The sequence below is a fragment of the Ranitomeya variabilis genome, chromosome 3, assembly GCF_051348905.1.
Source record: "Ranitomeya variabilis isolate aRanVar5 chromosome 3, aRanVar5.hap1, whole genome shotgun sequence".
Classification (NCBI taxonomy): domain Eukaryota; kingdom Metazoa; phylum Chordata; class Amphibia; order Anura; family Dendrobatidae; genus Ranitomeya; species Ranitomeya variabilis.
The window spans coordinates 409,831,941-409,858,881 of NC_135234.1; the positions used below are offsets into that span (position 1 = coordinate 409,831,941).

Sequence of the window (26,941 nt, forward strand, 5' to 3'; positions counted from 1 at the left end):
TGAAGGGAATTGTCAACAAAAAAATACCCTTTTTTAATTTTATTTAGCCTTTATATATTGTACATATACCGGTATCTCTGGCTGTATCAAAAATGGAAAAGAGAAATCTTACAGTTTTCACACTATCTACTGTTAATCTAGACTCCTATCCTGACCGTTCAGGAAATCCATGTGTACATTAGCAGCAATGCATATGTACTGAGCGCTGTAACTCGCACCACTCACAAAATGAGCACTTGTTGTTCTACCGAATTCATATTGCTGTTAAATACTTTGCCATGAATAACACATAAATTACCGTATAGTCCCCAAAAATTCCAAGCATGTACTACATGAAACATTTTTTGTTAAAGAAAATATTGTAACCCAGTTTATTGTGCCTGTATATAGAATATGTGCTTAGGTGGTGACAGGTCACTACCATCATGGGCACCCGCATGGTGGTTGGCGCACCAATACTCATCTGTTGGAGGTCATGTGTGTACACAGGATCAGCAGGGACGGTGGCTCAGGCAGAAGCAGGCTGGTGCTGTTAGGGTATGTTCACACACATTGCCACTTGTATTGAGTGTGAATACTGTGGATATTTTGCTTTATGTTGCTGTTCATACGGCCTCAGATTTTTTTTTTTTTTTACAGCAATGATGTAAAATGCCACATACTGAATGCGCACTGCCGCTTCATTCTGCTGGCGTAAAAGTTCCCTGTCCTGCCAATCGGTGGAGGTCCCGGCAGTCAGTCCCCCACTGACCAACTATCCTGTGGATAGGTGATAACTTATCTTCACCGGACAACAACTGCTGAATCGGCATTGCTGCACCTTCACTCTCCGGAACGCTGGGGTTCCGAGCAGTCCGATTCCTATCCGACATGATGACTTCTTTTAGTGATATCCTATCGCTTTGATATAGGGTTACCATTTTTAATCCTATGGCATTAATCGAGTTCACTTTTTAGGACTTAATTTGTAAATGATGGCTAAAGACATTAATACAAATAATTTTTTACTTACTGTAATTGTCTACTTTGTACTGCTCTGTTTAAATTTGGGGGCTGTGCACACAATGTCTTTTAGACATCGGCGCACAGTATTTGAAACAGAAGCGGCATCGTGAGCGCATTGCTCAATTTTTCTTGAAGTTTCTACTTTGAAGTGTTTCTGGATGTCTTTTGCTCACGGCGATTTCGTTGTTATTGCCATCTATAAGATAGTGGATGCCTCCAGAAGAATAGACCAGTCAGTCTGTTTTTATTTTGTAGCTTAATCATGTCTTTCAAAGCCTGACCAGGTTAAAAGAAGTCGTTTCAACTTTACTGTGCAAATGTTTTATTCTTTTGGCTTTTTTTTTTTTTATTAGCACTTTTTCAGGTGGAATTTGTCTGATAAAAAGCCTCATACTCTTAAATCCTGATTCATCAAGACCTTTGAGAGGGGACGCGGTGGAGTCACACGCTCCTAACTTATGAATTGGGATCATCTGAGTGGCGTGCACCTCCATGCGCCACGCCAGGAATCTGTCCAGTCCCTAACTGGAGTAAGATTTCTGGCATGGGAACAGCCACAGCTCGTCATGAATTAGAGGAGCTGTTGTATCCTGCCCCCATTCCTCTTATTTTAGTGGAGCTGGAAAAACACCAAAAGTTGCTAAATATTTTTTTGCAACTTGGGGTTGCATCAAAATTTTGCAGCTAAAAATATATATATACACACACAGAGACATGGCCTACTCTGGTCCTTATTTCAGAGAGATCTTTTATTGAATGCATGTGTCTATTACAACATTGCTGGTCAAAGCGGGCACACAGAATGCAGTGTGATGGAAAGCATCCGTATACCATATTGCGGCACACATTGCCTATGACTAGTATGAAGCTCAGAGAGCGCCTACGCTGCTAGCCATATACAGAGCAGTGCAGACGTTTTGATGCGTTTGGGTGGTCACCATAGACGACTTCCTCCACACACACAAACCTTTTCCATTCCTGTTCACACTTTGCATTTTGATGAAGTTTCAGCAGGGGATAAATACTTGCCCTCCACAGTCTTATGCTGAGTTCCAGCTCCCATTTTTCTCTCTCTGGCAGAACATTGATACACGCCATTAAAAGTGCAGCGATCTTGTGGTGTCACCTAGTAGACACAGCCTCTATTGTGCTGCTATTGAAATGGGAACCTTGGTTATTAGCCGTGGTTTTCCTGCTTTGCATGCCGGCCCCATTCCTTCAGCAACATGATTCAGATGTTTTCTACTCTCACTGCACCATGTATTGCCCAATAACTTCTAGGAAAAGAAATGGCTGGGTACAAGGCTTAGTATCACGTGTTGTGTTCCTGGGACACGTTGTGTTAATGGCTTAACTGACTTTTGCGATCTGCTAAGTGTCTTGTATATCTCTACCTAATAAGGAATATAGTAGTACATCTGTTATGCCTTAATTCTTATATCCCTAGAATCTGTCCTTATCCAAATAAGTAGTATAACGAGTGCCCACATGGTGTCCTTATAGCCAGATGGTGCAAGCGCCCACATTCCAAAACGGTACTATCCATAGTACACCGTATTGGGATATGCGTGCCTATTGCCACTCTAACACAAATGGGCACTACCCTCTTCTCCCATCACAGAGCTACAATAGGAGTAAGCATGGAAGAAATTGGAAATCTCCATGCCTGGATGATTGACATCTCAGATTTGTGCATAAAAAAATATATATATATTTAATATTTTTCCAATGACTTGATCTTATATTTTAGGAAGTAGTTGATGGGATGTAATCTATACTAAGTCTTATTAATTTATGTTCTAATATTCTCTGTCTGTTTTCTGTAGGTGCCTGAAGAGAACGTGCAAACATGACCGATTCAAAGTACTTCACCACAAACAAGAAAGGTGCATTTTTTTTTTTCCCTATGCTATAATGCATTTTGGAATTAGTAGGCTGATGTATAAGGTGCTTTAAATAAATTTGGTTGTAAACTTTATAGATTTTTGTTTCAGCCACCTAAACCTCTTTGAGATTGGTGGTGAAAGTCAGCGTCCTGAGACCCCCGAGATTAAACAAAGTGTGTAGACAGCGGTGTGCGGACCCATAGATTTCCTGCTGTACTCGTGCAGCCCTGTGTGCACACTCATGCAGGATCTTTGCCTGCTGACCACTTTTTGCACTTTTTTATATGATTGATCAGGAAGGTCTCAGGACAAAAATACCCATCTGTCTAGAGAATGTTTAATGGTCAGACATATAAAAATATATATTTTTTTTGTAAAGTTTATTTACCCTTTAAATAGTCCATAGCTATCGTTGGCATAGTTGATCCCTGCCTGCATTACTGCTTGCACTGATTATATGATTTAAGTCTGAAGTTTTACAGGTCAGTTGTATCAATAACTGTGCTTTCCAAATAAATCAAAAATGTGTTCGGGTTTAAATAATTCTTCCCTTATTCCCTTTTCTTCCCGAGAGTGTTGGATCTTGTCCTGTATCTGTTGTATCCTGTATGTTGTGTGCCTACTGAATAAAATGTGCCTGATTTTAGGAGAGATCTTCGAATTGAAAGCAGAATTAAATAATGAAAAGAAGGAGAAGCGCAAGGAAGCGGTGAAGAAGGTCATAGCTGCCATGACTGTTGGCAAAGATGTGAGGTAATGGAAGATCCTCTTCAGAATGATTATAACATATTTAAGGGTGAAAAAATTTCAATATTTTACTTGCTCCTACAGTTTGTCTATGCATTGGTAATTTTTGGCATTACTTGAAAAACAACTCCAGATGAAGAGCATAAAACCTATTCTGGTGTCCCATCCACTGCAAAAAAAGAGATCTGAAGTGCAGTACTGCGATCTCAGGGCTACAGGCTATCAATTGTAGGCAATTGGTTGTTAAGCTAAAAAGTTCAGAAGCCAAATAGGCTTAAATAATTTTAAGTTGTATTTTTTGTGTTAACCTTATGTATTCAGATATAAATACACATTCTCCATAGCCCCTGATGAAGCCAGGTGTCTGGTGAAACATGCTAGGTGAATTTTTGATACTGACCTTTAAATGCATGGAGCCACATCCTATTCTTCATTATCAGTTTAGGATGTGCACTGCTAGTGTCACTTAAAAATTGTAGTTTGCTACAACAATTAATGGGAATTATACTAATCATATCCAGCCTATAACAGGAATAAATATTCCTTCTTCGCCTCTTTGGGGGACACAGGACCATGGGTTTCTGCTGCTGCCACTAGGAGGCTGACACTAAGTAGACACAAAAAATTAGCTTCTCCTCTGCAGTATAAACTACACACATTGGCTCCAGTCGAACCAGTTCAGCTTAGTGTCAGTAGGAGGCACATGTGGTCTGATCTTCAGCCCACGTCTATAACTTTCTTATTTTATTTTTATTTTTTACTTCAACGTCTTCAACGGACTTCAGGGGCGACAGATCCCTTTAGGGCTCCGCTCTCCCCAAACCTAGAACAGGCGGGAACAGTGAGTGTCGCCTCCATGTACCCCCTCCTGCTCAGTTACCTATGGCTGCCTGAGGTATTTTTAGGGGCGACGGGTCCCTTCAGGGCATTGTTCTCCTTGCACCTACAACAAAAGGGAACATTGAGTGTCGCTTCCATGTACCCCCCTCTGAATCCAGGCATATTCAGCCCGACCAACAGCCCTGTCCCATCCTAGTGGATTGAACCCCTTGGATGTCCAGAGGCTCCGATTGTGTCCGTGCGGCCCCCATGGTATCGTCACTGACTGAACAGCGGCGATAGTAGGAGGGCGGACTGTTCCTCTCCACCTCCCTGTCAAAGGGATGGTGGATTGAGGGTGCCCTGCACCGTCCAAGCTGCAGCTAACCTGTTGTGTGATTCCTCACCACAGTCCAGGCCCTGTGCTGTTGCGGTTTCAATACCGGGGACGCACACCTTTTAGTAAGTGTGGGTTCGGGTGTATGGTCAGCGTGGAGGGTTTCTGTTCCCGCGCGTGCAGCGCTATCTTCCCCCCCCCCTCTTCCCTGGGCGCAGGCGGCCAGTGTACAAATTTAGACCTAGCTTGGGCCTACTTCACGCTGCATACGAGGCACCGCCCCCCTTTTCTATGACTCGCGGCGGAGCGTCACCCACCGGGGATGCAGTAGACCTGGCTCTGCCTTCCAATCTGGTGCGTCTTGCATGCTGCGAGACTTCCTATTCCTGATCTCGCAGCCGCTCTGGAGAATACTGGCGCTGGCTCCGCCCTGGCGCGTCTCGTATACTACGAAACTTCCTCTTTTAAGTCTAGGAAGCCATTTTTCCACACTGAGGTCCACACGTGCAGCACTGCACACAGCAGATTCATCAGGCGGCTCTCTTCTCCTACAGCCTGCCCGTACTTCATCAGGACGATGGCTCAGCAGAGCCACAGGACTGGAGTAAGATTGGGCTACATGAGATACAAATCATTAGCCCCTTCTCTGCCTTATAGCCTCTAGGCCTTAAAATACATCTTCTTCCCTATTGGGGCACATCAGCAGGATCAGGAACATTCTAAAGTACACCATGTCTAAATCTGCTAAAAAGGCTACCAAAACACATACTGTGTTTTTCACCTATTGTACCACCTGCCAGTCTGTGCTACCACAGGGACAGAGTACCCCACTCTGCAAGGCCTGTGCCAGTGCCCAGTATACCTAACCCACCTGAGTGGGCTTTGTCATTGTCGCAGTCCGTGGCCTCTCTGGATAGAGCAGTTGTCTCTCCAAGATCCCGCGACGGGTCCGGGCATTTCTATGCCTATCTTGGAAAGTTCTTCTACCTCACAGGAACTATCGGCCAGCAGGGGCCGCCGTGCTCAGCCAAAAACTCCACAGGCATCCAGAAAATGGATACACAGCTAGTCTCCCGGGCCTTCTCGCGCCTCGGCATCAGTGAGCTCTGTTTCCCGCTCCCTCTCTCCCGAGGTTCATAGTAACCAGGACTCTCAGTCTGATACTGATATGCCGCTTGATCTAGATTCTCCGGTATCAGGTGACTGTGGACAGTCTCATCGAGGCCGTCAATCACACTTTGAAGATTGACGAGGACTCTAATTCCGTCCCGGATCACGTGGTGTCCTTCAAGAGGACCAAGCGCTCCCATAGAGTTTTCTCCAACCATCCCGAATTTCAGGAAATAGTTCGGTGGCATAGAGAGCGACTGGACAAACGCTTCACAGGTCAGAAATCACTGGAAGCGAGAGATCCATTTTCATCAGATCTATTGGAAAGTGTGGGCTGAATAGCCCCCAGTTGATCCACCTGTATCATGCCTGTCTACCAAAACTCTGCTATCCCTGCCTGACGGTTCTCCCATCAAAGACCCCACGGACCGTGAGAGAATCTTGCCCGTTCTGTTTTTGAAGTGTCGGGCTCGGCGCTTTCTCCCTCCTTTGCCGCAACATGGTTAGCTAAAGCAATGGTCTCTTGAGCAGATACCCTGACCAGAACCACCCAAAATAGTGATCTCCCTCCGGAGGCAGCGGAACTGGCAAATCGGATCTCCTTAGCCGGAGACTATTTAGAGCATGCTTCCCTGGATGATTCAAACTGTGCCGCTCTTGCAGCTACAAATGCCATCTCCATTAAACTGGCATTGTGGCTCGGAATGGTGATCAACATTCTGGAAATCTGGGCAATTCGATTAACCCTGCAGTGGTTTCCTCATCTTCTTGCGCATCGCCCCATCCGAATACAATCGGACAACACCAAAGCTGTGGCATGTATCAACCACCAGGGGGGCACCCGCAGCAAGGCGGCAATGTGTGAGGTGAAGCACATTCTTCGTTGGTCTGAGAAGAACCACTCAATCATCTCAGCGGTTCACAAACCAGGGGTGGAAAACTGGACAGCGGACTTCCTCAGCCGCCAGGGTCTTGCTTCCGGGGAGTGGTCTCTGCATCCGGAGATCTTCCAGCAGATTTGTCATCGCTGGGGGACTTCAGACGTCGATCTAATGGCTTCAAGACTAAACGCCAAAGTGCCTGAGTTCATAGCTCGGTCACGCGATCCAGAGACCATTGGAGCGGATGCTCTGGTCATTCCTTGGTGTCAGTTTCGCCTTCCGTATGTGTGTTCCCCCACTTCCATTGCTCCCGAGAGTCATCAGAAAGGTCAAGACTGAAGGAACACTGGTGATCCTAGTAGCCCCGGATTGACCGTGCCGGATGTGATATGCAGAACTGGTGCAGCTCGTCGCTGACGTTCCCTGGCGACTACTGGATCGTCCAGACTTGCTCTCTCAGGGCCCGATTTACCACCAGAACTCAGGGGCCCTGCATTTAATGGCATGGCCGTTGAATCCTGGGTCCTAACCAAGGCTGGGTTCTCTAAGGAAGTGGTCCCCACCATGATTAACGCCCAGAAGCCTACTTCCGTGCGCATCTATCACCGTACCAGGAAATCATTCTTTGCATAGTGCAGGGTCCGTGGTCGTTTTCTTCTTGTTTTCTCCATTATGGCCATTCTGGAGTTTCTTCATGCTGGTCTGAACTCAGGCCTAGCGCTTAGTTCTCTTAAAGGTCAAATTTCTGCCTTATCTGTCTTGTTCCAAGGCAGAATCGCTTCCAATCTGCAGGTAAAGACTTTTATTCAGGGGGTCTCAAATTTGGTACCCCCCATAGAAGGCCTTTGGATCCCTGGAACCTAAACCTGGTCTTGGATGTTCTACAGTGTCCTCCTCTCGAACCACTACGGGATGTTTCGCTCACCTGTCTTTCATGGAAGGTTGCCTTTCTTGTTGTGGTGACGTCTATCAGGCACATATCAGAGTTGGCTGCGCTGTCCTGTCGAGCTCCCTTTCTGAACTTTTACCAGGACAAGGTAGTCCTCAGGCTGTCTCCATCTTTGTTACCCAAGGTGGTTTCTTCCTTTCACCTTAACGAGGACATTGTCCTGCCTTTTTTGCCTGGCTCCTATACATCGCTTTGAATGGGCTCTTCACACCCAGGATCTAGTCAGGGCTCTCATAACATACTTATCAAGGATGGCACCCTTCTGTAAGACGGACGTCTTGTTTGTTTTTCCCATGGGTCACAGGAAGGGCTTCGCTGCCTCTAAGTCTACAATAGCCAGGTGGATCCGCTTGGCTATTCTGGAGTCCTACCGCGTCAGAAATAAGCCTATCCCAGCTGAAATTAAGGCACACTCCACTCATTCAGTGGAGGACTCCTGGGCCATTCGGCACAAGGCGTCAGCGGAACAGGTTTGCAAGGCTGCGACTTGGTCTAGTCTGCACACCTTCTCGAAGCACTACAATGTTCACACTCAGGCATCAGCAGATGCAAGCCTTGGAAGACTAATCTTGCAGGCGGCGGTATCGCATCTCTAGGCGGCTGGTGCATGAGGTCTAGTAAGTCCTGTCAGTTTTCTGCCCAGGGACTGCTTTAGGACGTCCCATGGTCCTTTGTCCCCAGTGAGGCGAAGGAGAAACGGATTTTTGTGTACTCACCGTAAAATCCTTTTCTCAGAGCCACTCATTGGGGGACACAGCACCCACCCTGTTGGCCTATCGGCTTGCTGGTTTGACATTGGTATACTCTAATATAATGTTCTTGTTTTCCTACTGCTTTGTCATGGAACTGGTTCGGCTGGAGCCAGTGTGTGTGGTTTATACTGCAGAGGAGAAGCTACATTTTTTTTTTTTTGTCTACTTAGTGTCAGCCTCCTAGTGGCAGCAGCATAAACCCATCGTCCTGTGTCCCCCAATGAGTGGCTCAGAGAAAAGGATTTCACGATAAAAATCCCTGTTTTTCAGCTCTGTGTTGTGATCAAACAATTTATTTAAAATACAAGGTAATTCCCTCTCTACTTTACCCAGACAAACTGCAGTAACTTCTAAGTCTGGTTTCACACTTGCGTTTTGATCTGCAGCGTTTAACCCCTTAAGCCCCGAGGGTGGTTTGCACGTTAATGACCGGGCCAATTTTTACAATTCTGACCACTGTCCCTTTATGAGGTTATAACTCTGGAACGCTTCAACGGATCTTGGCGATTCTGACATTGTTTTCTTGTGACATATTGTACTTCATGTTAGTGGTAAAATTTCTTCGATATAACTTGCGTTTATTTGTGAAAAAAACGAATATTTGGCGAAAATTTTGAAAATTTCGCAATTTTCCAACTTTGAATTTTTATGCCCTTAAATCACAGACATATGTCACACAAAATGCTTAATAAATAACATTTCCCACATGTCTACTTTACATCAGCACAATTTTGGAACCAAATTTTTTTTTTTGTGACGGAGTTATAAGGGTTAAAAGTTGACCAGCAATTTCTCATTTTTACAACACCATTTTTTTTTTAGGGACCACATCTCATTTGAAGTCATTTTGACGGGTCTATATGATAGAAAATACCCAAGTGTGACACCATTCTAAAAACTGCACCCCTCAAGGTACTCAAAACCACGTTCAAGAAGTTTATTAACCCTTCAGGTGTTTCACAGGAATTTTTGGAATGTTTAAATAAAAATGAACATTTAACTTTTTTTCACACAAAATTTATTTCAGCTCCAATTTGTTTTATTTTACCAAGGGTAACAGGAGAAAATAGACCCCAAAAGTTGTTGTACAATTTGTCCTGAGTACGCTGATACCCCATATGTGGGGGTAAACCACAGTTTGGGCGCATGGCAGAGCTTGGAAGCAAAGGAGCGCCATTTGACTTTTCAATGCAAAATTGACTGGAATTGAGATGGGACGCCATGTTGCATTTGGAGAGCCCCTGATGTGCCTAAACATTGAAACCCCCCACAAGTGACACCATTTTGGAAAGTAGACCCCCTAAGGAACTTATCTAGATGTGTGGTGAGCACTTTGACCCAACAAGTGCTTTACAGAAGTTTATAATGCAGAGCCGTAAAAATAAAAAATCATATTTTTTCACAAAAATTATCTTTTCACCCCCAATTTTTTATTTTCCCAAGGGTGAGAGAAGAAATTGGACCCCAAAAATTGTTGTGCAATTTGTCCTGAGTACGCTGATACCCCATATGTGGGTGTAAACCATTGTTTGGGCGCAGGGCAGAGCTCGGAAGGGAAGGAGCGCCATTTGACTTTTCAATGCAAAATTGACTGGAATTGAGATGGGACGCCATGTTGCATTTAGAGAGCCCTTGATGTGCCTAAACATTGAAACCCCTAACAAGTGACACCATTTTGGAAAGTAGACCCCCTAAGGAACTTATCTAGATGTGTGGTGAGCACTTTGACCCAACAAGTGCTTTACAGAAGTTTATAATGCAGAGCCGTAAAAATAAAAAATCATATTTTTTCACAAAAATGATCTTTTCACCCCCAATTTTTTATTTTCCCAAGGGTAAGAGAAGAAATTGGACCCCAAAAATTGTTGTGCAGTTTGTCCTGAGTACACTGATACCCCATATGTGGGTGTAAACCATTGTTTGGGCGCAGGGCAGAGCTCAGAAGGGAAGGAGCGCCATTTGACTTTTCAATGCAAAATTGACTGGAATTGAGATGGGACGCCATGTTGCGTTTGGAGAGCCCCTAATGTGCCTAAACATTGAAACCCCCCACGAGTGACACCATTTTGGAAAGTAGACCCCTTAAGGAACTTATCTAGATGTGTGTTGAGCACTTTGACCCAACAAGTGCTTCACAGAAGTTTATAATGCAGAGCCGTAAAAATAAAAAATCATATTTTTTCACAAAAATGATCTTTTCACCCCCAATTTTTTATTTTCCCAAGGGTAAGAGAAGAAATTGGACCACAAAAATTGTTGTGCAGTTTGTCCTGAGTACACTGATACCCCATATGTGGGTGTAAACCATTGTTTGGGCGCAGGGCAGAGCTCAGAAGGGAAGGAGCGCCATTTGACTTTTCAATGCAAAATTGACTGGAATTGAGATGGGACGCCATGTTGCGTTTGGAGAGCCCCTAATGTGCCTAAACATTGAAACCCCCCACGAGTGACACCATTTTGGAAAGTAGACCCCTTAAGGAACTTATCTAGATGTGTGTTGAGCACTTTGACCCAACAAGTGCTTCACAGAAGTTTATAATGCAGAGCCGTAAAAATAAAAAATCATATTTTTTCACAAAAATGATCTTTTCACCCCCATTTTTTTATTTCCCCAAGGGTAAGAGAAGAAATTAGACCACAAAAGTTGTTGTGCAATTTGTCCTGAGTACGACGATACCCCATATGTGGGGGTAAACCACTGTTTGGGTGCATAGCAGAGCTCGGAAGGGAAGGAGCGCTATTTGACTTTTCAATGCAAAATTGACTGGAATTAAGATGGGATGCCATGTTGCATTTGGAGAGCCCCTGATGTGCCTAAACATTAAAAAACCCCACAAGTGACACCATTTTGGAAAGTAGACCCCCTAAGGAACTTATCTAGATGTGTTTTGAGAGCTTTGAACCCCCAAGTGTTTCACTACAGTTTATAACGCAGAGCCGTGAAAATAAAAATTATTTTTTTTTTTCACAAAAATGATTTTTTAGCCCCCAGTTTTGTATTTTCACAAGGGTATCAGGATAAATTGGACCCCAAAAGTTGTTGTCCAATTTGTCTGGAGTACGCTGATACCCCATTTGTGGGGAGGGACTACTGTTTGGGCGCATGACAGAGCTCGGAAGGGAAGGAGCGCCATTTGGAATGCAGACTTAAATGGATTGGTCTGCAGGCGTCACGTTGCATTTGCAGAGCCCCTGATGTACCCAAACAGTACAAACCCCCCACAAGTGACCCCATATTGGAAACTAGACCCCCCAAGGAACTTATCTAGATGTGTTGTGAGAACTTTGAACCCCCAAGTGTTTCACTACAGTTTATAACGCAGAGCCGTGAAAATAATTTATTTTTTTTTTTTCACAAAAATGAAATTTAGCCCCCAGTTTTGTATTTTCACAAGGGTATCAGGATAAATTGGACCCTAAAAGTTGTTGTCCAATTTGTCCTGAGTACGCTGATACCCCCTATGTGGGGGGGAACCACTGTTTGGGCGCATGACAGAGCTCGGAAGGGAAGGAGCGCCATTTGGAATGCAGACTTAAATGGATTGGTCTGCAGGCATCACGTTGCATTTGCAGAGCCCCTGATGTACCCAAACAGTACAAACCCCCCACAAGTGACCCCATATTGGAAACTAGACCCCCCAAGGAACTTATCTAGATGTGTTGTGAGAACTTTGAACCCCCAAGTGTTTCACTACAGTTTATAACGCAGAGCCGTGAAAATAAAAATTATTTTTCTTTTTCACAAAAATGATTTTTTAGCCCCCAGTTTTGTATTTTCACAAGGGTATCAGGATAAATTGGACCCTAAAAGTTGTTGTCCAATTTGTCCTGAGTACGCTGATACTCCCTATGTGGGGGGGAACCACTGTTTGGGCGCATGACAGAGCTCGGAAGGGAAGGAGCGCCATTTGGAATGCAGACTTAAATGGATTGGTCTGCAGGCGTCACGTTGCATTTGCAGAGCCCCTGATGTACCCAAATAGTACAAACCCCCCACAAGTGACCCCATATTGGAAACTAGACCTCCCAAGGAACTTATCTAGATGTGTTGTGAGAACTTTGAACCCCCAAGTGTTTCACTACAGTTTACAACGCAGAGCCGTGAAAATAAAACATATTTTTTTTCCCACAAAAATGATTTTTAGCCCCCCAAATTTTTATTTTCCCAAGGATAACAAGAGAACTTGGACCCCAGAAGTTGTTGTTCAATTTGTCCCTAGTACGCTGATACCCCATATGTTGGGGTAAACCCCTTTTTGGACGCACGGGAGAGCTCGGAAGGGAAGGAGCACTGTTTTACTTTTTCAACGCAGAATTGGCTGGAATTGAGATTGGACGCCATGTCGCGTTTGGAGAGCCCCTGATGTGCCTGAACAGTGGAAACTCCCCAATTCTACCTGAAACCCTACCCCTAACCTCACCCCTAACCGTTTACTGAACATTTTCTGACAGTCATAAGTGCCACGTATATAAGTGCCACGTATATAAGTGCCACGTATATAAGTGCCACGTATATAAGTGCCACGTATTTAAGAGCCACGTATTTAAGAGCCACGTATTTAAGAGCCACGTATTTAAGAGCCACGTATTTAAGAGCCACGTATTTCAGTGCCACGTATTTCAGTGCCACGATATTTCAGTGCCACGATATTTCAGTGCCACGTATTTCAGTGCCACGTATTTCAGTGCCACGTATTTCAGGCACTGAAAAATACGTGGCACGTAAATACTTCAGTGCCACGATATTTCAGTGCCACGTATTTCAGTGCCACGTATTTCAGGCACTGGTAAATACGTGGCACGTAAATACGTGGCACTTAAATACGTGGCACTTAAATACGTGGCACTTAAATACGTGGCACTTAAATACGTGGCACTTAAATACGTGGCACTTAAATACGTGGCACTTAAATACGTGGCACTTAAATACGTGGCACTTAAATACGTGGCACTTAAATACGTGGCACTTAAATACGTGGCACTTAAATACGTGGCACTTAAATACGTGGCACTTAAATACGTGGCACTTAAATACGTGGCACTTAAATACGTGGCACTTAAATACGTGGCACTTAAATACGTGGCACTTATATACGTGGCCACTGAAATATCGTGGCACTTATATACGTATATAAACGTATATTTCAGTGCCACGTATTTCAGTGCCACGTATTTCAGGTTGGGGTAGGGTTAGGGGTAGGGTTAGGGTTTTTTGTTTTTTTCTTGTTTTCTTGTGTTTTTCTATAAAAACGCATGCGTTTTACCGCGTTTACATGCATTTTTTCACACATGCGGTTTTTTTAAAAAACGCATGCAGATAAAAACGCAAGTGTGAAACCAGACTAAAAGACGCTTTTTATAGCAAAAAAGTTTTTGCGTCTCCACATTTTGAGACCTATAATTTTTCCACATTTTGGTCCACAGAGTCATGTGAGGTCTTGTTTTTTGCGGGACGAGTTGACGTTTTTATTGGTAACATTTTCGGACACGTGACCATTTTTTATCACTTTTTATTCCGATTTTTGTGAGGCAGAATAACCAAAAACCAGCTATTCATGAATTTCTTTTGGGGGAGGTGTTTATACCGTTCTGCGCTTGGTAAAATTGATAAAGCAGTTTTATTCGTCGGGTCAGTACGATTACAGCGATACCTCATTTATATCATTTTTTTATGTTTTGACGCTTTTATACGATAAAAACTATTTTATAGAAAAAATAATTATTTTGGCATCGCTTTATTCTGAGGACTATAACTTTTTTATTTTTTTGCTGATGATGCTGTATGGCGGCTCGTTTTTTGCGGGACAAGATGACGTTTTCAGCGGTAACATGGTTATTTATATCCGTCTTTTTGATCGCGTGTTATTCCACTTTTTGTCCGGCGGTATGGTAATAAAGCGTTGTTTTTTGCCTCGTTTTTTTTTTTTTTCCTCTTACGGTGTTTACTGAAGGGGTTAACTAGTGGGCCAGTTTTATAGGTTGGGTCGTTACGGACGCGGCGATACTAAATATGTGTACTTTTATTGTTTTTGTTTGTTTTTTTTAGATAAAGAAATGTATTTATGGGAATAATATTTTTTTTTTTATTATTATTTATTTAGGATTTTTTTTTTTTTTTTTTTTTTTTTACACATGTGGAAATTTTTTTTTTTACTTTTTTACTTTATCCCAGGGGGGACATCACAGATCGCAGATCTGATAGTGTGCACAGCACTCTATCAGATCCGCGATCATACTTTCATCGGAGCAGGCTGCAGCTTTCATCTGCAGCCTGCTCCGACCCGGAAGTGCTCCCTGCAGGACCCGGATACAGCCCCTCGGCCATTTTGGATCCGGGGCCTGCAGGGAGAAGACGTTCGGTACGAGGTGAGTACATCACCTTGTACCGATCGTCTCAGGGAAGCCCGCAGGGAGCCCCCTCCCTGCGCGATGCTTCCCTGTACCGCCGGTACACCGCGATCATGTTTGATCGCGGTGTGCCGGGGGTTAATGTGCCGGGGGCGGTCCGTGACCGCTCCTGGCACATAGTGCCGGATGTCAGCTGCGATATGCAGCCGACACCCGGCCGCGATCGGCCGCGCTCCCCCCGTGAGCGCGGCCGATCGCGTATGACGTACTATCCCGTCACCGGGAATTAAGTCCCAGGTCACCTTGACGGGATAGTACGTCATACGGGATTAAGGGGTTAAAAAAAAAAAAACGCATGTAAACGCGGCAAAACGCCGCGTTTTTTAGACGCATGCGTTTTTGCATGCAGAAAAAAAACTGCGGCGTTTTGCCGCGTTTACATGCGTTTTTCCATGCGTTTGCGTTTTTTAAACGCATGCTGAGAAGTGTGTGACAGCTTCCAATCATCAAAATCAACTAGAAAACCCACTATAAATAGAAATAGCTAGGGTTAGGGTTATGGATAGAGTTAGGGTTAGGATCCCTAGGGTTAGGGTTAGGGGTAGCTTTTTATTAGAATGTCCTGGTCACCAGGTCACTGATAGGCCACCCCCCACCATCAAGGTGATAAAGGGATCCTAACCCTAACCCTGACAAGCCACCCCCCACCATCTAGGTGATAAAGGGATCCAAACCCTAACCCTGACAAGCCACCCCCCACCATCTAGGTGATAAAGGGATCCAAACCCTAAGGGTACCGTCTCACATAACGATTTACCAACGATCACGACCAGCGATACGACCTGGCCGTGATCGTTGGTAAGTGGTTGTGTGGTCGCTGGGGAGCTGTCACACAGTCAGCTCTCCAGCGACCAACGATGCCGAAGTCCCCGGGTAACCAGGGTAAACATCGGGTTACTAAGCGCAGGGCCGCGCTTAGTAACCCGATGTTTACCGTGGTTACCAGCGTAAAAGTAAAAAAAAACAAACAGTACATGCTTACATTCCGGTGTCTGTCCCCCGGCGTTCTGCTTCTCTGCACTGTGTCTGCACCAGCCGGAAAGCACAGCGGTGACGTCACCGCTGTGCTCGCTTTCCGGCTGGCCGGCGCTCACAGTGCAGAGAAGCAGAACGCCGGGGGACAGACACCGGAATGTAAGCATGTACTGTTTGTTTTTTTTTACTTTTATGCTGGTAACCACGGTAAACATCGGGTTACTAAGCGCGGCCCTGCGCTTAGTAACCCGATGTTTACCCTTGTTACAAGCGAACGCATCGCTGGATCGGTGTCACACACAACGATCCAGCGATGACAGCGGGAGATCCAGCGACGAAAGAAAGTTCCAAACGATCTGCTACGACGTACGATTCTCAGCAGGGTCCCTGATCGCTGCAGCGTGTCAGATACAGCGATATCGTATGGATATCGCTGGAACGTCACGGATCGTACCGTCGTAGCGACAAAAGTGCCACTGTGAGACGGTACCCTAACCCTACCCCTAATCCTAACCCTGACAAGCCACCCCCCACCATCAAGGTGATAAAGGGATCCAAACCCTAACCCTAACCCTGACAAGCCACCCCCCCACCATCTAGGTGATAAAGGGATCCAAACCCTAACCCTGACAAGCCACCCCCCACCATCAAGGTGATAAAGGGACCCTACCCCTAACCCTAACCCTAACCCTAGGGATCCATAGGAATTGGCTATTATGTTGACCTGGTGACCAGGACATTCTTCTAATAAAAAGCTTTTTTCAATGTGGACACCCCAAGATATACGGTATTGCTATAGAGTACTAAAAATATAAACTCGTAGAGTATTGACTGTCATATTGGGTTAGGGGTAGGGTTAGGGTTTGTATCCCTTTATCACCTTGATGGTGGGGGGTGGCTTGTTAGGGTTAGGGGTAGGGTTAGGGTTTTCTTGTTTTTTCTTGTGTTTTCTTGTGTTTTTCTATAAAAACGCATACGTTTTTAACGCAAGCAAACGCATGTGCTTAAAAACGTATGCGTTTACATAGACAGCAATGCATTTTTTTGCCGCGAATAAACGCATGCGTTTTTTTGCGGCAAAAAAACGCCGCTAGAAATTACTAAAGGTTGCATTTCTGCAACTGAACGCACACGTCAATTAACGCATGCGTTGCCGAAAACGCGTCAAAATGCATGCTAAAAAACGCATGCGTTTTTAATGTTAAGTATAGGAAAAAAAACGCATGCGTTTTTTAGCACTAAAACGCTGCGGATCAAAACGCTAGTGTGAAACCAGCCTAATTGAGACTAACTATCATGCTAAAAACTGGACTGTACATACCTTGGTTTATGAGAAACTGTTTTAAAGCAGGTGTTGAAAATATCCATCGTTCGCATCCATACACGCCTGCTCATGCCGTTCCATCTTGTTGAGTGTGTGTCAGCAGGACATCTGTAGTCATAGCCTGAATTTATCGTTCTATGTTTTCCTGAAGTTCCTGTAATATTTGTGACTTGTTTCTGTACACCGAGCCCTCCAAATGGCCCCAAAGGAAAACATCCGGCAATAAGGTTTTCTCTTTTCTTGATCCAGCCCTTTCAATTCCTGAATGACAGGACCTTTCTTGGCTGCTAGTTGACATGTAAGAATACAACATGCCTGTCTCCTAGGAAAGCCTGTGCAATAATTTACATTGAGATGCCAGAAGTTGCTGTTCTCATCTTGAAAGGGCTGTGGAGACGGAGTCTGAGTTGGTGTCCATTTTGGTAGTGTCGGTATAAAATGGACCAACTTTGACTCCTAAAATATATAATACATTGGGTACAGTGGTATAATGCAGGATGTGCTCTAAATGTTTTCATAAGAATTTGGTAAAGTTATGAAATGTCCTATAAATGTCTGTTCTGTTCCTCGTCTAATGATCTTGGCTTTTAGTGGAGATGAATCTGTCCTGCACTTTATGTACATGCTCAGTAGTGAGACAATGCTGTGGAGTCTGAGTCGCAAGTCAGGGAAATTGAGGAAGTCCGAGGTTTGGCTTACCAACTCCACAGCCATGATTTGTTTCGTCAGACATTTTCAGGCGTCCTCCATCATGCCTCCAGTAATGTTCCTGTACGTTGCAGCTTATTCACTAATGACAGAATACACAATTTGGACGGCAGATTTCGACCTCTGGACTTCTTTAGAAACTCACGTTGGCACTTCTTTAAGGACTCCGCTTTCCAATAAGATCACACAATGAAAACCTGCTCCTCCACTCTGTATCTGTACATTGTTAACATATGAAGAAGGAATTTGGCAGGAGTGAAATGCGAACACCACCTACAAACTACAGATTCTCAGAAAGGCGTGCGGCAAGTCTATCTCGTAGTGGAGATGACCGGTTGGGCGACAAGTCGGCAAGACCACTCGGCATGAGGATGTTTCTTGTCTGTGAAGTCTATTCTCTCACTTCTCATGAACCAAAATCTGTACAGCCCAAATTTTAGTACGGTCAACCATCTTTTAGAAGTTACAGCAATTTGTCTGGGTAAAGTAGTGAGTGAATCACCCTGTATAATTGTATCATTGGGATCTAGTGAGTCAGTGCTGTGACTATATAACCTATAGCTGTGACCTTTTATACATCTAGTAGATGTATGAAAAACCTTCTAGCTAACCACATTTTATTATAATAAAAGTTTAATTTTACACACGTGGTCAAAATTGTTGGTACCCCTCGTTTAATGACAGAAAACGTTTTTTGTCATTAAACGGGTACCAAATATATATTTTTTAATGGGAGTTGGACCTTCATTTTTCTCCATATCCCCCTTCATGTTGTTTTCCTGCAGGCACCACTAGAGGGAGCTTACTGCTCACTGTAATGCAATGAACTCCGTAATAAGACGCTGTGTGATAGTCTTGCTCTAGTGATGGCTGCAAATAGCCAGCAAACTGTATTCTGTTTTTTCAAGTCATTTGGAGCTGTGTATTGGAGGGGAGAAAAAAAAGTGTCTCCATCAAAAAAAGGATTTGATGATAAAACATGGGAATTGCACTTGCATTTATGGCAGCACATTTGTGAAATCTGAGTTTGCATTGTGCCCTGGGTTGTTAGTCCCAGCTATGAGCCATCCTACTGGAGGCTGAGGTCCCAGTGCACCAGCCGGGCTGATATGTTCACAAATGTGCTGCCAGGGGTAAGGAAGAAAGGCAAAGATCCACTTTGCTTACAAAAATGCGTATGCAGTATAAGTAGCTCAATCTTTTGCAGTCGGTCACACCTGTATATTTATTACTAGATGGTGGCTCGATTCTAACGCATCGGATATTCTAGAATATGTATGTAGTTTATGTATGAAGTTTTCAGAATAATGCAATTTATACACAGGATTCGTCCGGCCGGACGCGACCAATTAGCGAAGCGTGGTTCAAATTCCGCGCCAATCCGCGGTCGGACTGCCCCTGTCGCTGATTGGTCACGCCTGGCCGCGAACAATCAGTGAAGCCAGGGCCTGCTCCAGGTTTTTGAGGGCCCCGGGTGAAAGAGTCTCAGTGGGCCCCCTCTTTAACACATACCACAATTCATGATGCACAGATACAGCAGAGAAATATAGCACAGCCCACGTAGTATATAGCACAGCCCACGTAGTATATAGCACAGCCCACGTAGTATATTGCCCAGCCACGTAATATATTGCACTCCACGTAGTATATAACACAGACGTAGTATATAACACAGCCCATGCAGTATCTACACAGCCCACGTAGTATATAGCAATGTGGGCACCATATCCCTGTTAGAAAAAAAAAAATAATAATTAAAATAAAAAATAGTTATATACTCACCTTCCGTCTGCCCCCGGATCCAGCCCAGGTGTTTACCGATGCTCCTTGCGACGCTCCGGTCCCAAGAATGCATTGCGGTCTTGCGAGATGATGATGTAGCGGTCTCGCGAGACCGCAATTCATGGACCGGGGCGTTGCGAGGAGCAGCGGGAAAGGCAATGGAAGGTGAGAATATAATGTTTTTTTATTTTATTATTTTTAACATTAGATCTTTTTACTATTGATGCTGCATAGGCAGTTGGTCACACAGGGTTAATAGCAGCGTTAACGGACAGCCTGCCAGCCGCGACCAATCAGCGACGCAGGATTTCCGTGACAAACAGAAAAACAGATGGAGGTGCCCCTTAGACGAATATATATATATATATATATATATATATATATATATATATATATATATATATTCAATACAAAACTCACAAAAATTAATACATATGCGTGGCCGAGAGACAAGGATTGTTATATCTCTCCCAATATTTCTGTCCGAAACAATAGGACAGTCTAGGAAACTCCCCAATAAATACAAAACAACAGAACGGAGTATACAAGTCCCAATACGCATTTTATTTAAAAATTGTATAATTTTATTTACATTATCAAAATATATAATTCAAACTGAGTAATCAAATATAAATACAATACATATAAATAACAGGATTAGTGGAGGAGGAAACACTATAATAGTGGCGGAGCGGATGACAACACCTATCACATCATATCACAAGGACTGCTATTGTGGGAGCCATAGTATGAAAAAAAAAAAAAAATTGCAACAGTGCAGGTTATATCACTAGCTAAAGTGCCATAGTGCCTACAGGACTCATCACCTCATATCATATAAAGCAGCTTACCCATTAGGTCTGAGATGTCTCACCACGCTCCACACACCACCCCCTTGACGCACGTTTCGCGGTCGCTTTCTCAAAAAGGGGTTTTATAACAGGGCTCCGCCACTATTATAGTGTTTCCTCCTCCACTAATCCTGTTATTTATATATATTAATAAATATATATATATATATATATATATATATATATATATATATATATATATATATATATATATATTCGTAAGTGTAATTACTGGACTTCAATGAGTCAAATGTGAAAAGAGCCCAGAAGCTGAAAAAATGTGATCAGCACAAGTCTTAATCTGTTACATGGTGCATAGAAGTGTACACAGTGCATGATATGTTTTCTTCATACCATGTGCAGACTCTGCCTTGCTTTATTTATGGCAGGACATTGGGTTCACCATATAAGCCAGACATGTTGTGTGCATCATCTTGAATTGGTTATGCAAGTCTTTCCACCAAGGACCCCCTGTTGCACCACCCCATATTGTTCTGAAAGGTATTTTCTGGAGTTTGTAGACTGCTGGATGAAGACCTTCTGCCTATAAGACTAGAAAGGAACATTTTAGTCTCCCGAGGTTCCTGGAGACTGATGAATTCTCATTAGGCTGAGAACATCAACTTTAGAACTTGGACTGTGCTACAGTGTGCGCTTGGTAACCTGACCGTAAACTGTTCTCCCCTTGCAAAACACTAACCTATTGTCTGGAGTACTGGTTATTTTCTTCTTCTTAGCTGCTAGGACCTTCCCTTCTACAGGCATAGGGAATAACCACACTGCTACTCTATAGGAGCGTTTTTGGCTGAATGCTTAGCAAACAGAGAAAATGAGACTAAAAAAGTGAATCTCCATCTTTTACCAATGCGTTAGGTCCAAACTTCACTGCGGACTATTTTCTTAATAACTACTGGAGATCCATTTTTTCTGATTAAGCACTCTGAAATGCCTGGACACTTAATTTACATTTTTCTTTTCTTTTACGGCAGCTCCTTGTTTCCAGATGTGGTGAATTGTATGCAAACCGACAACCTAGAGCTGAAGAAACTTGTGTACCTCTACCTGATGAACTATGCCAAGAGCCAGCCAGACATGGCTATCATGGCTGTGAATAGCTTTGTTAAGGTAGTTTTATTTTTCAGCTATATAGAACCCTTGTTTTGATACATCCCTCATATATTAAATCCCCCTATATTAAAGGGGTTGCCCCCTGCTCGGGACTATCCTTTTTCAACCCTTATGCTCCCCCCTGTAAAATGATTACTTATACTCCCCTCCGGTATGGGCGGCGTTCCAATTGTGTCCGCACTAGCTCTCCCGTGATGTTGCGTGACCCCTGCAGCCAATCATCGCTCGAACAAATCCACCATCCGCTGCAGCTGCTCTCACTTCTTCCAGATGTCTGTTAGGTTTGTAAGGGAAGAGCATTAGGCTATGTGCACACGTCAGGATTTTGTCAGGATTTTTCCTCAGGATTTGTAGCCAAAACCAGGAGTGGAACAATTAGAGGAAAAGTATAATAGAAACATATGCACCACTTCTGCATTTATCACCCACTCGTGGTTTTGGCTACAAAACCTGATGAAAAATCCTGACAAAATCCTGACGTGTGCACATAGCCTCAAACCACTTTTGATTGGCCGTAGAGATTGTGTGACATAACAATTGTCACTCGACTCCTGGTAGACCTCGCTGGAATAGCGCCTGCACTGGCGGTGGATATAAGTATTATTATTTTACTGCGGAGGATACAGAGAGTGGGGTGTCCGAGTAGTGGACAACGCCTTTTTAATTAATTTTTGTCAAGCTTAATTTAATATTCTATGTATACGTTGGGGCACATTTCTCAATATTGTCTCATTTTTAGCAGTGTCGCACATTACTCTATTACCTGTTTTCACAAACCATGCTATTCTTCACCGAAGCCATGCTTCCTGTCAGAGAGTACACTGAAAGTGATAAAACACATACTGAATACAGCACAAGTCATGAAAGTCAGTTCTTTGTGCATTGCTTCAGAGCTCTGGCACATACACCTTATTTTTCGGACTATAAGACTCACCTAGGTTTTAGAGGAGGGAAATAAAATTAAAGCAAAAAAAATATGGTTATGACATTGTTATAGGGGTAATATCCCCCAATTCTGTTGTATACATGGCCCCCATCCCTGTCCTTGTAGAGATGCCCCCCATCCCCAGCCTGGCATAGATGGCGCCACCATCCCCATTCTCGTATAGATGGCCCACATCATGTTGCACACATAAAAAAAAATTAAACTATTCTACCTACCTTCCCTCTGCTCCCTCACGACGCTGCTTCCTGTGCTTATGCCAGCAGCTGATGTCAGCGTGTAAGCAGCACTCTACGATCACATGTGCCTGCTATTAAAGAGAATGAATATTCACTGCTCCCCACACCCATAGTCCATCCCACCTCTCAGTGATAGCTTCAGTGATAGAGGTGGGAGGGACTATGGGCGTGGGGAGCAGTGAACATTTTTTTTTTTTTTTACAGCAGGCACAGTGTTGGCTGAAGCCGCCGGCCCCTGCCTCTTGTGATCCATGGCTCCGCCACTTCCACTACCCCACCCCAATGCACAGCCACACTCTAAGGTACATCCGGACTATAAGACGCACCCCACACTTTCCTCAAATTTTGGAGAAAAAACGTGCATCTTATAGTCTGAAAAAAACGGTAACTTAATACATTTCCCTAATTACAAATTAATAAACAACAAAAGCAAATAAGAGTAGGTGCTTTTACACTTGCTGAAGGCACCTGTATTTTCAAAGCGTCACTAATAAGCACATGTATTGTCCTAATTTAATGTCCCATTTGTCATGTTTTTGGATACATGGCATCTAAAATTAGGGGAAGGAAGATTAGCTCACAGTTTTACTTCTAAGATAAAGTGGTTTTCTAGGATGAAAAACATCTGCAATAACTTTGACTGGAGAATCGTGATCTGTGTCAGTGTGGAATGTACACACTGTTACGATTTCCCTGTATTTGCAGCATGAGCAGGTGGTCACATGACCGAATGTATGTGATTTTTTTTTTTTTTTTTACATTTGTAGTCACGTGCCAACTAGATTGTAATGTGTTTCTCAATGTTCTACTAAGAATACTTGGGAATTGTGACAGTGTGCTCTCTGCACATTGTCAAGATTTAGCAGTTTCCATTCACAAAGAGTAACTGCAGACTTTCTTTTCTTCTCAGCCTGGAAAACTCCTTTATACTGTACCTAAGCTTTTAAGATATTTTTTTTTAATGTGTAAGGTGTTGAAATATCCTGCAGATCAGTAGGGGCCCATAGAATTTCGAGTATTTGGTGGAGCTCTCAGGACCCAACCCTCAATGATCTGCAGTCTTTTCAGCACATACCACCAAATTAAAAAATATGTTAATGTGTTGGTACATTTTAAAAGTGGCTGGTCCGGCTCTGCTCATTTGTTTTTCAACAGGTGAGCAGTGCTGATGACTTGGATTGCATACACGATCGGTAGGTATCATGCACTTGTCCTAGAGTTCGTCGTGCATGACACCGGTGGATCATAAATGTGATGTCTGCATTGCAGTGGTAACAAATGATGGTTTCCTTGCCGCTAGGATGCCTCCTCAGCTTTGATCGATGTCCTAACCATTATGTGAAGCAGTGTTGGGTAGGTCCTCAGTCAAAGCTTAGGGGGCAACAATGACTAGTCCCCACTGCAACACCTTGCTACTTGACCGAAAAAAAGCATTATATGGCTACTTTACATATATATTTTTCTGCATTATAAATGTAATACCGAGGCATGTTTAGCACAGTTTTATTCTACAGTATAGCGGCATGCCTTGTTTTAGATAAACAAATGGCGCTGACATGTTGCCTTTAAAAAAATATACTCTATAGTAAAGATTTCCAAAAGGGGGACTGCCATCTAATGTGGGTATATATTCTATATAACAAGGAACTGTTAAAGTTGAGTTGAGGGATATCCTAGGATGCGAATATCCAGATATCCATTGATAGGAGAGCTAAAAACTCAAGGACCCACGGGCGCAATAACCTCCCTATATACCTTTCTACTAAACTCCAGAATTGCTTCTACTCAACTTGCTGTAGAGCGTAAATGGCGGCAATTAATCCCCTCTATCACTGATAATCAGTGGAATGATGCCCTAGAGGTACGCACAGTGGTGTCGCCGGCTGCAAATAGATTAATTCAACAATATATCCTACATCAATCTTACCTGACTCCAATCAGATTACATAGATTTGGCAGACTGGTAACTGATGAATGTCAATGATGTGGGGAATCGGGAGCGGACTTCTGGCATCTTGTCTGGAATTGTTGGATAATATGAAGATACTGGAGAGAAGTGATAACTACATTAGAACGGATAATTGGGATACCTATTGAATGTAGTCCAGAGTTGTGTATCTTGCGTATTGTGGATGAAGTAATGTGGTTGCACTATGATGGGATATTTCTCCGGGAAATTCTATTTATTGCTAGGAAAGCAATAGCATTAAGGTGGATGGGGGGGAAGCCTCCAACTATTAATCAGTGCAAAAATTAGTGAATGATACAATACCATATGAGAATATATTATATAGAACTAGAGGATGCCCCCAGAAACTCCATAAGATATGGGAGAGATGGTGTGATTCACCCTAATGCCATGACTTCATCTATCTCACGACACGAACCCTGATGTATGTCCCTTCCAATATATGGAATGTGATGGTATATGTTGACTTAAGGAGTGTGTTTTTATTAGGACTCGAACTTCTACGAGTTCTGAATTATGATAAGGACCCTGTTAATTTAAGTGTGCAATGCTTTGTAATGGAAATTATGGATATTATGTTTGTAACCTTATCATGTGGAATCTTTCAATAAAGTTTAAATTTAAAAAAAAAATTGGGTTGAGGGGCCAAACCATCCGGTGTTACTTGGGCATGTCTTGTGGGATCCTCGGTATGGATATTTGTCTGTGCTGAAAATGCAACTTTTTTCCGTTCCTTGCCTGGAGTAAAGTTTCTGGTGGGTTTTTATCAGATAAAGTGATATTTTAAAGGATTATGCAATGTTTCTCTAAAAGGTGCAAAATATGTAGATATAATCAGCCACTTGTGGCAAAAACAAAGAGTTAAAGCCACTTAAAAAAAAAATCCACATGTTCAATTGTGGGATCAATGTTTCTATATAGATAATCACTTTTGCAGAATAGTTCTTATAATGACACAACTATTATATTTTCCTAGGATTGTGAGGACCCTAATCCTTTGATCCGGGCTTTGGCTGTTCGCACCATGGGCTGTATCCGTGTAGATAAGATCACCGAGTACCTTTGTGAGCCCTTGCGCAAGTGCCTAAAGGATGAAGATCCATATGTGCGCAAGACAGCAGCTGTGTGTGTTGCCAAGCTTCATGACATCAATGCACAAATGGTGGAAGATCAAGGCTTCTTGGACTCGTTACGTGATCTTATAGCTGACTCTAACCCAATGGTAAGATCTGCAAGAAGCTTGAATGATTGACTAACATGAAATTATTAATGATCATAAGGTTTTGCTTTATTTGAATATTAGGTTTGGGATGGGGCAAGGTTTTTTTTGTTAATGTTCTTCATTTTCCTTCACATTTTCATTCCTCCATGCTGGACCATCCGGCTACTCTACTAGATATCTGATGTAGGCTCTGCCAGCTCCTCCAGCTTTAGTCCCAGCTTTCCTTTAATGGTTTTTAGATGTTTTTCAGAGTTAACATGGTTTATTCTGCAAAGATATGTGAATGTCAATGGTCCGTGGTGCCCCATCGGCTTTCAAGTGTTTTTTCTAAAGGATAATAGATTTTCTGTAAATTGAACAAATCCACCAAGTAGGAAAGACCTTACAGAGAACTTGTCGGTTGTTTCATGCAGTCCAAACCACAGGCAGCATGAAATCTAGAAATGGCCCCCTTATTGCAGAAAGCTTTGCTTTACTTCATTGAATACAGTGAATAAAATACATGTTAGGGTGCATTCAGACCGCCTTAAAAATTAGACTGAGATCGGAACGCAATGCCCAGACTGGTGCTTTACATCTATTGTTTAATAAGATGTGATACTTTTTTCATTTCATATTTAAAAAAAAATAAATGAAACTTGCCTTTTTCATCCTAGCCATGAGACCTAATAGACCCCTACTTCCTTTTAGGCCCATGGACTATAGTGCAATAGACTGACCCTACGGAATTGTATGGGGGCTCTGTCATCAGAGCAAATTGTGACTGTCAAGAAGGAGGAGCTGTGACATCAATTATTGGGGGGAATAGTGGATTTTTTTGCTATCGAAAAAAAATTATTTTTAATATCTTGAAAACCCGATTTTAAACAGAAGTAATTTTCTGGTGAGCAATTCATTTTGAGAGGT

General features: G+C 43.2%; 1 protein-coding gene across 2 annotated transcripts in view; it reads left to right on the top strand.

Moving 5' to 3' along the window:
• AP2B1 (adaptor related protein complex 2 subunit beta 1) overlaps nucleotides 1–26,941 on the top strand; it is a 131,274-nt gene that overhangs the window by 18,214 nt on the left and 86,119 nt on the right. For both annotated transcript variants that reach the window (XM_077296260.1, XM_077296259.1), the window contains exons 2-5: nucleotides 2,832–2,891; nucleotides 3,539–3,644; nucleotides 21,524–21,659; nucleotides 25,790–26,035. In XM_077296260.1, coding sequence (XP_077152375.1) covers nucleotides 2,855–2,891; nucleotides 3,539–3,644; nucleotides 21,524–21,659; nucleotides 25,790–26,035 — 525 coding nt within the window. In that variant the 5' untranslated portion in view covers nucleotides 2,832–2,854. The remainder of the gene's footprint in view (nucleotides 1–2,831; nucleotides 2,892–3,538; nucleotides 3,645–21,523; nucleotides 21,660–25,789; nucleotides 26,036–26,941) is intronic.